Here is a 14,040-nt window from a genome sequence, read left to right on the forward strand (position 1 = left end):
CTATTACTACTATTTTGTTTAAAAAGAAAAGAAAAGAAAAAAGATGGCCAGGAGTTTGGCCTAATAGTAGAATGCTTGCCTAGCATGCACAAAGGCCTGGGTTCGATTCCTCCGTACCACATACATAGAAAAAAGCCGGAAGTGGTGCTGAGGCTTAAGTGGTAGAACTCTAGCCTGGAGAAAGTCCAAGGCTAGCGCTCAAGCCCTGAGCACTGGTCTGGCCCAGGTCTGGCAAAAAAAGAAAAGAGCACTTAAATACTCAATGAAAAGCAGAAGACAGTCTTACAGTGAATAAAGCTATTCCCAAGAATGGACAATTGGCCATTACATGTGAAAATCATTTGTACCTTTCTTTATTTTTCATACACCAGTAAACACTTAAGGACCAAACCAGTTGGGAACAGCACTTGTTAGAAGACAACTTGTTAGCCTCATTCTTCAACCATGCAGTTTTTCTAGTTTCCTCATGGGATGTTTCACAGATATCACACATGCACTACATTCATTAACAAAGAAATCTAGGATCAAATGATCACAAATATGAAAGCACTACACCCAGGGTCTTGTATACATTTAGAAGCATAATAAGAAAAAATTATTACAAAATGTATTATCATTATAAGTTGATTTCTAAAAGAATATTACCCACCACATATTTTAATGTGGAGGTATTTTCTATATTCAAGCTGTCATAAATGGATTTATAATTCCTTAAACATCTTATGCATTAAAATACAGTCAGCTTGTGATACAACCTACAGTGCCACTTGCCCTGTAGGAACTGAGGGTACTTCTATACTCTCAGGTACTATGGCTCTCGAGAGAAAGTCACAAAGCTAGAGACTGTCACTGGATCTATAGTCTACCTTCTACCAATATGTAAAATCTGGATACTGGAAGAAGATGTGGCAGGATTTAAGAGAAATCCAGTCATAGAGAATTTTTTTTTTCTTAATCTTGAAATGAAAAACTTTCAGTGTTAGAATTCACTTTCACATGTAATGATCACGAAGTCACCAGACCCCAAATGTAGAAATGACAGTTTTATAATTTTATTTGTTGTTTCTTAATCCACTGAAAAGAATTTCAAATTTCAGCTCTTATAGGCAACTTCTTTGTCACATTTTTCTTTTTTTTTTTTGGTCAGGTATGTGGCTTGCACTCAGGGTCTAGGCTCGGTCCCTGATTTTTTCAAGTCTAGTGCTCTACTACTTTGGGCCATAGTTCCCCTCATTTTTGTGGTGGTTAACTGAAGATAAGAGTTTCACAGACTTTCCTGGTCTGGCTGATTTTGAATCGAGAACCTCGTATCTCAGCCTCCTGAGTAGCTAGGATTATAGGCGTGAGCTACCAGTGTCCAGCTTGTTGTGAGTTGCTTCAGCTTCAACTTCTTTAGGCTCTTTGTCACTTTCTTCAGCTTCAACTTCTTTAGGCTCTTTGCCACTTTCTTCAGCTTCAGCTTCTTTAGGCAACAGTGGATCAATCTTCAGCAGCAGGCCCTCACTTGTTGAACTACGAATGAAAGCACGCACCACAACAGGACCTGGGAACAAAGACAAGAGCCAACTCTGCTTACTCCACAGATTCCTGAGAATACTAATAATTTAACTTATAACAAAGGGAAGATAATCCCACCTCCAGAATAGAAAATAAATTACTTGTACTAGAGGTTTACCCTTAAAACTGAACACTCGCTAATATAATCCATTTCCTTCTCCCAAAAGATCAACTAGAATTCGTTTTATTGCATAGTCAACAGTGAAGAAGCAGGTGGTAATATTTACATTTGACAAAAATACCTAAAATATTTAAATTTAAGGGCTAAAATATTTTTATATGTAAACATATAAAATTTATATTTAAATATGTTGGCATTTAAGTATTAATTTTAATATTTACTTAAAACAGCCAACACAGAAGGTACTTTTAGATTACCAAAAGGCTGATAAAATTCTCTAAAAATTAGAAGTTTTTCATAAGAATTCATTGAAAATGGTAGATTTTATTTAAAATGCCAAAAAAAAGAGAATAGCTGTTTTGCTTAGGGGACTTTCGGTCCAACACTCCTCATATCTCACAGGATCCTCTATGGCAATCTTGTGTGACATACATATGAAGTCATACATATGAACTGACTACAAGCTATGGTCATATACTGAAGAAAATCATGAACAAGTTACTTAACCAACAGTGTTTTAAATTCCCAAGGAGAAGAAAGATAGCTTCATTATTTATTAACATAGTTATAAAACTAAGCCTGACAAAAGTTCTATCATGGTAAGCCCATAAGTGAAAAGACAATCATTCACAAGTAAGTTGATCTGAAGAAGGAATTTGAATGGTATATAATGCAATAATAAAGGCATTGGACTGGCTTGTAATCTAGTCTACTACACAGTTTACATATCTTGATTGGGTTTGCTCTTTCTCCATGTCTATAAGAAGTCAATGTCATAGCACTGGTGTCTCACTGCTATTATCCAGCTATCAGAAGGCTGAAATCTGAGGAAGCCAGGCAGATAAATCCAAGAAATTCTAATCTTCAATTAACCAATGTGGTATATACACACAATGCGATTGTATGCTTCCATCAGAAAGAATGATATTGTACCATTCATAAGGAAATGGAAAAACTTGGAAAAAATTATATTAAGTGAAATAAGCCATACCCAAAGAATAATGTAGAAATTTAGAAAGCTCAGAATATATACCTTATTAGTGATAGAGAAGTCCTTCTCTAAAAACTATGACTCATTAAAAAACTAGAAATCCTTCGGATAATTAAATTTTATTTATTTCTTGGAAATATTCTTACTATTGTACTTTCATGTTAACTTACTTTCTTAATTTTTTGCATTATTTTGGTAATCTATATCTGCACGCCACTTACCCAAATTCAGTGGTCTATGCCTACAGACTTCATTAATAACTGTTCTCAGATTGGCAGCTATCTGGTCATTTGACATGTCCAACTGAAAGAAAAGAATACATATAACATTAATGATAAAAGTAAAAAGAAATACAATTTGGACAATTCCATCAGTATTCTTCATAGTTGCTTTTCAAATATATACACAAATATACACAAACACACACACACACACACACACACACACACACACACACACAATTTGCCAGTCCTGGGGATTGAACTAAGGGCCTGGGCACTGTACCACTTGAGCCACAGCACTACTTCTGGCTTTTTCTGTGCATGTGGTATCAAAAAAATAGAATCCAGGGCTTTGTGCATGTTAAGCAAGCACTCTACCACTAGGCCATACTAGCCCTGATGCAATATTTAAGAGACTCTACTATGAAGACTTTCTAAAACTCCCTAACACTTCTTTTGCAATGCTACATTTACATGACTTTACATGTCAAGATTTCATTACCTTGAAGAACATATTTTATCAGAGTGCTTTAAAGTCCTTCCACTTGAAGTTCCCTAATTTCTAAATGTCTGTTCCAAAGCAAATCTTGGCTATACATACCATACCTCATATTCACTCCCCGTAATTAAATAAAGCAACCTGACTAAATGCACTCAGACATTACAGAGGCAATTTCATGATGCTGGGCTAATATTCTAATTTTTTGCTGGGTGCTCATGGCTCATACTTGTATTTCTAGCTACTCAGAAGGCTGAGATATAAGAATCTTAGTTCACAGCCAGCTGGGGCAGAAAAGTCCCCATGAGACTCATCTCCAAGTAACTACTCAAAAACCTGGAAGTGAGGCTGTGCCTCAAAGTGACAGAGCAAAAGGGCTTTGGGACAGCACCAAGGCCTTAAATTCAAGCTCTTCAACCAACCCCCCCCCAAAAAAAAAATCTAATTTTTCAAACACTCTAGGCAATACCAATCATACTGCAATTGATCAAAAACTATATATGATGAGCAGTCTTTTTTTTTTTTTTTTTGCCAGACCTGGACTTGAGCTCAGGACCTGAGGATGAGCAAGTCTTATTCATAAAAATACCCAAACCTTAAATTCTTTTAAAAAGTCCTGCTGTTTGTTAATCAAATCAGTGAATATTAGAATATTAGTCTTCTTAAATATACTAAATTCCATTATATTTTATGCAAATGTTTAGAGAATTTTATACTGTGCCAAATGAACCAATTTCTAATAATTCAATACAACTTGTAATAGTATAATTGGCAAAAAAAAAAGGTTTTGGGGGGGTTTGTTTTTGTTTTTATCATTTTTATCTTCTTACTTTATGTCATTCCACTGGTGGGGGTTTTCAGAGGTAAAAAAAAGTCAAAGTAAAGCTGAAGACATGGTACAAAACCAAGGCTGAAGTTATTATAGCTCAATGACAAAACACTTGTCTAGAATGTGCAAGGTTCTGAATTCAATCTCTAAATCTATCTCTAAATAAAAAAAAATCAAATCTCTAAATAAAACCAGCCCTTGTAAGATGATATATATATATATATATATAAACAAATGTTATTTTTCATGAACAAAACACATTTACTTAGGAGGCTGATATTAGAAGCATAACAGTCTGAGGCCAGCTTGAGTGAAAACTATACAAGATTCTTTCCCATGAAAAGAAGCTGAGTGAGGACATATGTCTGTCATCATATCTATGAAAGTAAGCCTAAGATAGGCAGATCACAGTTCAAGCATACACCAGGGTAGAAAGTGAAACTCTATCTCAGAAATAACCAGAGCAGAATAGTGTTGGGAGTTGTGGCACAGAAGAATGCCTACTTAGTTTGGTGGGAGAGTGGAGGAAGCTCCGGTCATGTGACTCACATCAACCACAGATACCATATATTCTTAACCTCTTGCAAACAATAATCCATTATTGGAGTTTTGTTTTAAAAAACAGTCACTCTCTACTTCCCCTGCCAACTACCATTCTACTTTCTATCTCTATGAATTTCGTTCCTCTAGCTACCTAATAAAAATGGAGTTTTTGGCCACATGCTGGTAGCCTGTGCATAGTAACCTAGCTACCCAAGAGTCTGAGATCTGAGGATCTCAGCTCAAAGCCAGTCTAGCTAGACAAAGCCAGACAAAGACATGGACTCTTATTTCCAATTAACCAACAAAAAGAGCAGTAGTCATGAGCAAAGAGAGTCCCAACACCAGCACAAATAAAAATAATGGAATAATTCATTTATCCTTGGATAATGGCTCATTTTACTTAATAGAATGACCTCAACATTCAATCATATTCTGGCACTCTTCAGAACTTTCATTCTTACACTTGTTACACCAATCTATGTATATCACATATATTGCATTCTGTTTATCCACTCTGCAGATGGACATTTAAAGTTGCTTCCACCTTTTGACTACTGACACAAAGTTGCTAAGAACATGGATATACTCATGTCTTCTTGGGTTTTTGCTTTCCATTCCTTTGGGCATATATCTAGAAGTAGAATTGCTGGATCATATGGTAACTTTGTTTAGTTTTTAAGGAACTCTCATATTTCCAGTGATGGTTACATAAATTTACATTCCCAACAACAATGCATGAGAGTTTCCAATTTGTATATATACTTACCACTACTTAATATTCTACATACTTGTATAAACAATGGTTATCCTAAATGATGTGAAGTATCTCACTGTGATTTTAATTTGCACTTTCCTAATGCCTTGATAATGAGTATCTCTTCATTTGTTTATTGGCCATTTATATATCTCCTTTGGAGAAATAATGGGTTCTGATGTTTTGCTCATTTTTAAAATTGAATTGCTTTTCTATTTCTGACTTGTAAAAGTTCTTTATATTCTAGCTGTGAATATATACGTACATATGTAATATTTTCTTTTCTTTTCTTTTTTTTTTTTTTTTGCCAGTCCTGGGCTTGAGCTTAGGGCCTGAACACTGTCCTTGGACTTTCTCAAGGCTAGAGCTCTACCACTTGAGCCTCAGCACCACTTCTGGCTTTTTTCTATGTATATGGTACCGAGGAATCGAACCCGGGTCTTCATGCATGCTAGGCAAGCACTTTAACCACTAGGCCAAACTCCCGGCCCCCATATGTAATATTTTCTTTGTACTCCATTCACAGTATCCTTTGAAGCACAAAAGTTTAAATCTTAATTAAATCCAACCTGTCTTTCTTTCTTCTTATGCCTATGCTTTTGAGTCAGATTTATCTAGCTAGTTCTATCTACCAACAATTCATATTTTTTATATTAGCATAGCATTTCATTGCACAGATGCACTAGGAACTTTTTTCTTCTATTCACATGCAAAAAGACAACAGGGTTTTTATCTCCTTGTAAATTTTAATAGGTTTATAGGTTGAGCATCTCTAATGTGAAAATCAAAAGTCCAACTGCTCCAAAAGCGAAAGGTTTTATCAACATTATTCCTAGAAGTCTCAGGTTTTGAAGCATTTCTGATTTTTAGATTAAGAAAGCTCATTTGGTAACATTTTTTTCAAATACCCCCAAATCTGAAAAAAACCAATACTTCAGGCTCTGTTTATATTTTTTAAATCATGTGTTCTATCAGTGATAACTATATTCTGAGTTGATGTAGTGGATTAATAAGCAAAGCTACATGTGTCACAAATGGTATGACCTTATTTATATCAGATAAAAGAGAAAAAGCATGTCATTTCTTGTTCCTTTATTTTCTAACTTATTTCCCCCCCTTATAATTCCTTCATTAATGACACCACTGTAGCGCAATGAAAATATGCAAAAGAAAAGTTAATCATTATATCGAAAGAATGAGGGAAAGAAGGGAAGTGGCAATGAGGTATAACCAAGGGTCCATCTTACCTAGCTGTTAACTGTGTCTCATGATTTAAACAATATTCCTTGCTAGCTCCTATTTCAACTTTTATACTCAATTGTTCTAAAATAAAGCCACAAATTATAGATCCTATAATATCTACATCTTATTGTTCAACGAAACTCCAACATAGTCACTTGTCCTGTTCTAACATGTTCACTAAAACTAATATAGTGATTTCAACACAAGGTTTTACTATGATTATATTCCCTTGCCCTGAACTTGTTTATTTTTGTTACAATATACTTTAGCTTTCACCAGCTGCCAGACTGACAATATTCTTGACTCAAAACAACACACTGTGACACAAGTAAAGCATACTTCATAGTGAGTGACACCTACAAATGGACCATGTCTACAACATTAAAAAGAAGGGGAAAGAACACTTCAAAATTGCTGAATCTCTATTAAGTAGCTCCAAGTTCCAAATTTATATTTTCAACTCAAGACAGGAAACTTACCAGTTAATTCAGGTCTTGTCATTATTTGTTTTGTTTTTTTTTTTCCTTTTTAGAAAATGAACTTATTAGCTAAGTGCCAGTGGTTCATGCCTATAATCCTAGCTACTCATGAAACTGAGATGTGAGGATCATGGTTCAAAGCCAGCCCAGGAAGAAAAGTTTGTGAGATTCTTATCTCCAATAAATTTCTCCAAAAAAAGCTGTAAGTAGAGCTGTGGTTAAGTGGTAGTGCTAGCCTTGGGCACAAAGAGGTTCAGGGGCGGTGCCCAAGCCCTGAGTTCAAATACCAGGACTAGCAAAAAAAAAAAAAAAAAAAAGAAAGAAACAATGGGGGATAGATGAGCTGGGGCTGGGAATGTAGCTTAGTGGTAGAGTACTTACATAAGGCCCTGGGTTCAATTTCTCAGTACCATATAAACAGAAAAGCCAGAGTGGAACTGTGGCTCAGGTGGTAGAGTACTAGCCTTGAGCACAAAGAGGCTCAGGGACAGTGTCCAGGCTCTGAGTTCAGGCCTAGGACTGGCAAAAAAGGAAAAAGAAAAAGAACACAAACTTATTAAAAGGCTAAGTAGCTCACTGGTAAAGCATTTATCTGACATATATATGGCTCTGGGATTGATCCCCAGCACCACAAAAAAGGAAGTTTCATTTGATTTACCAATACCATTTTGTTTACAAGTTTCAACATCAGGACATTCACATTACTATAAAGGGCTAAAGTTGTTTTAACTTCAATGTTATGACAACTTAATGTCAAGGTAGCTGAGTGTATAACGACACTTAGAGTATTTTAAAATAATGTTCCTTATAATTTCAATCATAGCTAGTAAATTTTAACTCCCAATTTATGTTATGCTTTAATTAAATTAGTAAAGTAAAATAATTAAGTAATAATTCTCAAAAGTTTTAAAGTAGAATAAAAGTATTTTAACAATATTTTATCCTGTTATTGACTTGATTTAATAGCATACCAGGAGAAATCTGTCCTGTGATATAAAAAAATAAATGGGAAAAGTAGGACAGTATTGGCTCACCAGGAGAATCAATGCTTCAGAATAAACTTACTAATGCTACTACTTTGAAATTGGTAAAAATTCACAACTGCAGCAAGTATATCTTAAAAATTTCATGACATAGTGAATGAAGTAAGATTACAGGAAAACATTTCAATACCTTTACAAATATATCTGTCAAAATATGTTTTAAGGGCCCGGAGTTTGGCTTAGTGATAAAGAGCTTGCCTAGCATGCATGAAGACCCGGGTTTGATTCTTCAGTACCACATACATAGGAAAAAGCCAGAAGTAGTGCTGTGGCTCAAGTGGTAGAGCTCTAGCTTTGTAAAAATCCAAGGACAGTGCTCAGGCCCTGAGCCCAAGCCCAGGACTGGCAAAAAACAAAAACAAAATATGTTTTAAAAAGGTTTAATACAAATAACTCATTTGTTCATTAAGAACCATTAACTAGAATTCTGTAGTTAAAATTCTATAATCAAAATTGTTACACATAATTGAAAAATGATTCTTTGATACACAGTTCACATTAATTTTTCCCTAAACAATTCTATTTTTGTATCTTTCTGATGTGGTAATGAGCAAGGAAGGAGAAAAGACAATGAAAGAGAAAAAAGATTCAGCAAAACAGAAAAGGAAAACTGCAAAAAGTTATTAAAAGGAAGAAAGAAAACCTAAACGTAAGTATCAAAAAACAAAGTACATATTATAAAAATTATTTTTTAATGTCAAATAACTCTCACAGAATACTGGAAACAAATGACTATTTTATAATCCAGATTAAATGCTTTAAAAAAAAGTAAAGCCAGCTCAAATGCGCATTATTACTACTCTTGAACTAAACCTCTTCTTTTCTCCCCTGTCTAGAAAATGTAGCCTGACTAGGTGTTTTGGTAGCCAACTCAAATAATGATAGGGAATAAAAGAAGTTTCTCGGGCCGGGAGTTTGGCCTAGTGGTTAAAGTGCTTGCCTAGCATGCATGAAGACCCGGGTTCGATTCCTCGGTACCACATATATAGAAAAAAGCCGGAAGTGGTGCTGAGGCTCAAGTGGTAGAGCTCTAGCCTTGAGAAAATCCAAGGACAGTGCTCAGGCCCTGAGCTCAAGCCCAGGACTGGCAAAAAAAAAAAAAAAAAAGAAGTTTCTCAAAATTTAATACACATGTATTTATTTAATCTTTCTGATCAACTCATCTTTCCTCCACTCCTGATACTACACCCCAGCAACCTACAGATCCTATGCATTAATCCCTTTAGTAGTCACCTGATAAACACTATGCACATGTCTATTCCATGAAGACGGAAAACTATTGTCTGTCTTGTTGATGAATATACCGTACTACATATATGTCTGACATACAGTATGCACTCAACAAGTATTCACTGAGTCTTAAATCTTTTTTTAATACAATCAGTTGTACTCAAGAAAAATATATGAATGCATATACACAAATACTTTGCATATACTTTGAAACAGTTCATAAAATCTTGGAGTCTACTGAAGCCCCATTAAAAGTTTAAGGATCTCTGAACAAAAAGTTTTTCTATTAAAATAATAGCAAGTCAATACTTTTATTACGTCCAATTATTCAGGAGTACTAATAATATGCATAATTCAATGATCTCCTATGTCAAAATAGTTGTGATAAACTCTGTGTACTTTATCTCTTCTCTCAAAATGTTTTCAGTATATACTAATTCTACCACCCAGAAGAAACAAATATCCCAATTCTTTTTTTATTTTTTATTGTAATTAATAAAAGGGTTACATGATATTTGCCATAGAGAAGGTGCATTTATTCACATACATTGATACCCTTTCACATGTCTTGGTACCCTTTACCCTCCCGCCGCACCGCGCTGCCCCCCGTCTTGGTTTTCCCCCCTTCCCTATCAAATTTCAAATAACCAAATACAAATAAATTCAATATATCAGATAACAAAGTGAGGTACTGTAACAATATGAGATACCCAAGGGACAGCAAAGGAGATGAGAGATAACATAGTACATTAAGGACAACAATCATTCATTATATGGCTTTTGTTTCAATATCCTGGAGGTCCTTTCAATTAGCTTCACACTATATGGCCTTATATATCAAGGTTTTGCTCTATTGCAGATCTCTGCTAGGAGAGCCCAAGGTTTCTACTGATTATGACAAATGAGGGAAACCATTGAGCCTATGTTCCTTTGAGTCTGGCTTACTTCACTTAATATGATTTTTTCTAAGTCTTTCCATTTCCTAACAAATGGGTTGATGTCGTTTTTTCTGACAGCAGCATAGAATTCCATTGTGTACAAATACCACATCTTGTTGATCCACTCATCAACTGAGGGACATCTGGGTTGGTTTCATATCTTTGATATGGTGAATAATGCTGCAATGAACATTATTGTGCTAGTGGATTTAGTATGCCCGAGATTCTGGATAGTTGTAAATGCCAAGTAGTGGAATTGCTGGGTCATAGGGGGAGCTCTATGTTTAGCGTTTTGAGGCACTGCCATACTGCTTTCCATAGTGGTTGAACGAGTTTGCACTCCCACCAACAGTGTAGTAGTGATCCCTCCTGGCCACATCCCCTCCAGCATCTGTTATTATTCGTTTTCCTGATCCTGGCCATTCTAACTGGAGTGAGGTGGAATCTTAAGAGTTGTTTTGATTTGCATTTCTTTTATGACCAGAGATGTTGAGCATTTCTTCATGTGTCTATAGGCCATTTTTGTTTCTTCTTCAGAGAAGACTCTCTTTAAGTCTTTGGCCCATTTTTTAATGGGATGGTTGTTACTTTGGAGATTAGTTTTGGAGTGATTCAATTTTTTGAGTTGTTGATATATTTTAGATATGAGGCCTTTGTCCATTGTTTGGTTGGTGAAGATCTTCTCCCACTCTGTAGGCTTCCTAATTAATTTACTAGCTATGTCCTTTGCCATACAAAAGCTCTGCAGTTTAATGCAGTCCCACTTATCCAGCCTTTCTCTTACTTGTTGTGATTTTTGGTCCTTATTAAGAAAGTTTCGACCGGTGCCAAGGAGGCCTAGTGTAGCTCCTATTCCTTCCTGTAAAGTTTTCAGTGTGTCAGCTTTTACCTCCAGGTCTTTGATCCATTTGGAGTTAATTCTAGTGCAGGGTGACAAAGAAGGATCCAACTTAGTTTTTTGCAGGTGCTTAACCAGTTCTGCCAGCACAACTTGTTGAAGAGGCTGTCTTTCTTCTATTCTATTTTTTTGGCTCCCTTGTCAAAGATTAGGTGGCCACAGGTCTGTGGTTTAATATCTGGGTCCTCAGTTCTATTCCATTGGTCTTCAGGCTTGTTCTTATGCCAGTACCAAGCTGAAAGTGTTTTTGCTATATGGGGTCTTTTATTATTCCATATGAAATTTTGAATTGCCTCTTCTATTTCTTTAAAGAATGCCATTGGGATCAAATAGCCCAATTCTATAATATATCAAACACTTTTCTTCCTCAGTGCCTCTGTACTTAATGCTCACTTTTCCCCAGTTAGCTCCACAACTTGTCCCTTTATCATTCAGCTTCCTTTTTAGCATCCTTAGAGAAGGCTTTACTGACCAAACCTGTCTAAAACAGCCACCCCAGCCCTACTCTGACACTTCTTAAATAAAATATTATCTATATTCCCAAATGGAAAGCAAAGCATTTCAGAACAAGGATTCGGTCTTTATTAGGAAGCGGTGTGCTTTCTAATAGGGAGAGGCTTAAAATAGGTGTGCACCCTTTGAGGACCACTAGGAAGATTCTTTTACTAGTTTTAGTGTACACTACTAAATGGAAGACAAAGGTTGTAAAGAGGGAGGAAAAACAAAACAAAAAAGAGGAAGAATGTAGAATATTTGTCTTGGATACAACAGAAGTATGTAGGGTTTTTTTTTCTTTTTTAAGCAAAAGGCATATTTTCTGCATTTATACATCAAGTACTTACTCAAAAAAAAAAAAAATCAAGCCCAGGTGCTCTCACAGCCAGCTGCCTATTTTCTCTGTTGCTGAACAATTTTCCTTTGTAGGGGACACAGCCTAACTAGAGTTATGGCTTTCTGAAGCAACAGATTCCAAGCAACATTTGATGTTTTGTTAGAATACCTTACCTGAAATGTTTTGACCTGGGTTAACTCCTCTTTAGATGTTCTTTTGAAAAGTACTATGAACACAAAAATTCCCAATGTTCTAAGATGAAATGAAGATAATGTCAAGACTTGTGGTTTCATTCTTTTAAAAAAAATTTTACTAAAAAGTTCTTGTTAAAACCTTTACTTGTGTGTAAACATATACTTGAAAAGAATTTCTTTGATTAAAGATTAGCTCTGGAAAAATGTTAATAACAAATACAGTAGTCTAGCACTCAACAGTTTTATGAAGGGCATTTTTATAGTGTGGAAAATTCTACCGAGTTGCTGTGCTTTTATAGAAAAACCCTTATTAAAAAAAAAAATGCTGTGGGCCAGGCACTGGTGGCTCATACCTATAATCCTAGCTACTCAGGAAGTTGAGATCTGAGGATTGTGGTTCAAAGCCAACCTGGATAAGAAAGTCCATGGACTCTTATTTCCAATTAACCATCAGAAAACAGGAAGTGGTGCAGTGGCTCAAGTGGCAGAGCGCCAGCCTTGAGCAAAGGAGCTCAGGGACAGGGCCCAGGCCCAGAGTTTAACCCCTATAAGTAACCCCCCCCAAAAAAGCCCTGAAACTAAGTAAACGCACAGTACACCCTTAAAGGATCTACTGAACACTATCAATGCAAATCTATTTTTTTCATATATTTTTTATTGTAATTAATAGAAGGGTTACATGATATTTGCCAGACACATGGTACATTAATTCCCATACATTGATACCCTTTCACATGTCTTGGTCCCCATTTCCCTCTCTCCCACCCCCACTCCTCATCTTGTTTTCCCCCGTTCCCTTTCCAATTTCAAATAAACAAATACAAGTATATCCGATATATCAGGTAACAAAGTGAGATACTGTAACAATCTCAATCTTTTTCTAAATTTTGTAATCCCATAGACTTTCTAATCAGAATTAATCTGAAAATCAAAATCTAAAACCCACTACTGGACACTTGTGACTCATGCTTGTAATCCTAGCTACTCAGGAGACGGAGAAAAGGGTTATCTCTAATGAGCAAAAGGCAGGAAATGGAAGTGTGGCTCAAGTGATAGAGTGATAGCCTTGAAAAAGATCTACACAAGAGCCCAAAGCTCTGAGTTCAAGCCGCAGAACCAGCAATAAATCAATAAGAAAATAAATAAGGAATTAAAATCTATTAAAAAAGAAAAACTAGGCATTGTATTGCTACTCAGGCAGCTGAGGACAGTGGTTCGAAGCCAGCCCAGGCAGGAAAGTCCACGAGACTCTTCATCTCCAATTAAACACCAGAAACCAGAAAGGAGTGCTATGGCTCAAAGTGGTAGAGGATTAGCATTGAGCATAAAAGCTCAGAGACAGCAGCACCAAGTTTTCCTTTAATTTACTATTCATGCCTTTTTAAATGCTTCTTACCACTAGCTCTAATATACCATTATTTTATTTTCTCCAACTGACCTCCTGTTCTCAGCAAATGAGACCTCAACTACAATGCTATCATGATTGTTAAGTATGTGAGGTAGTCAAAATTCACAAAGTGAGAGACAAAAAAAATGGAGAGAGAAGGAGAAAGAGGGAGGGGAGAGAGAGAAAGAAAAGGAGAGAGAAAGGAAGGATCAGAGGGAGGGAAGGAGGAAAAAAGACAGTATAGGAGAAAAGGAGGGAACTGCAATATGGCAGTTCCTCAAA

The 14,040-nt window shown here is 35.9% G+C and overlaps 1 protein-coding gene across 2 annotated transcripts in view; it reads right to left on the reverse strand.

Moving 5' to 3' along the window:
• Positions 1-329: 329 nt before the first annotated feature.
• The window catches only part of Mrpl1 (mitochondrial ribosomal protein L1), a 55,493-nt gene continuing 41,782 nt past the window's right edge, over positions 330-14,040 (reverse strand). Inside the window, exons 8-10 of one of the 2 annotated variants that reach the window (XM_090343371.1) lie at positions 2,891-2,972; positions 1,433-1,543; positions 330-1,396 (exon numbers count right to left, since the gene is read on the reverse strand). In XM_090343371.1, coding sequence (XP_090199497.1) covers positions 1,335-1,396; positions 1,433-1,543; positions 2,891-2,972 — 255 coding nt within the window. In that variant the 3' untranslated portion in view covers positions 330-1,334. Of the gene's footprint in view, positions 1,544-2,890; positions 2,973-14,040 lie in introns of both variants that reach the window. The other variant, XM_090343370.1, reaches the window with a different exon arrangement.

This window comes from Megascapheus bottae, chromosome 13 (assembly GCF_031878675.1).
Source record: "Megascapheus bottae isolate mThoBot1 chromosome 13, mThoBot2.hap1, whole genome shotgun sequence".
Classification (NCBI taxonomy): domain Eukaryota; kingdom Metazoa; phylum Chordata; class Mammalia; order Rodentia; family Geomyidae; genus Megascapheus; species Megascapheus bottae.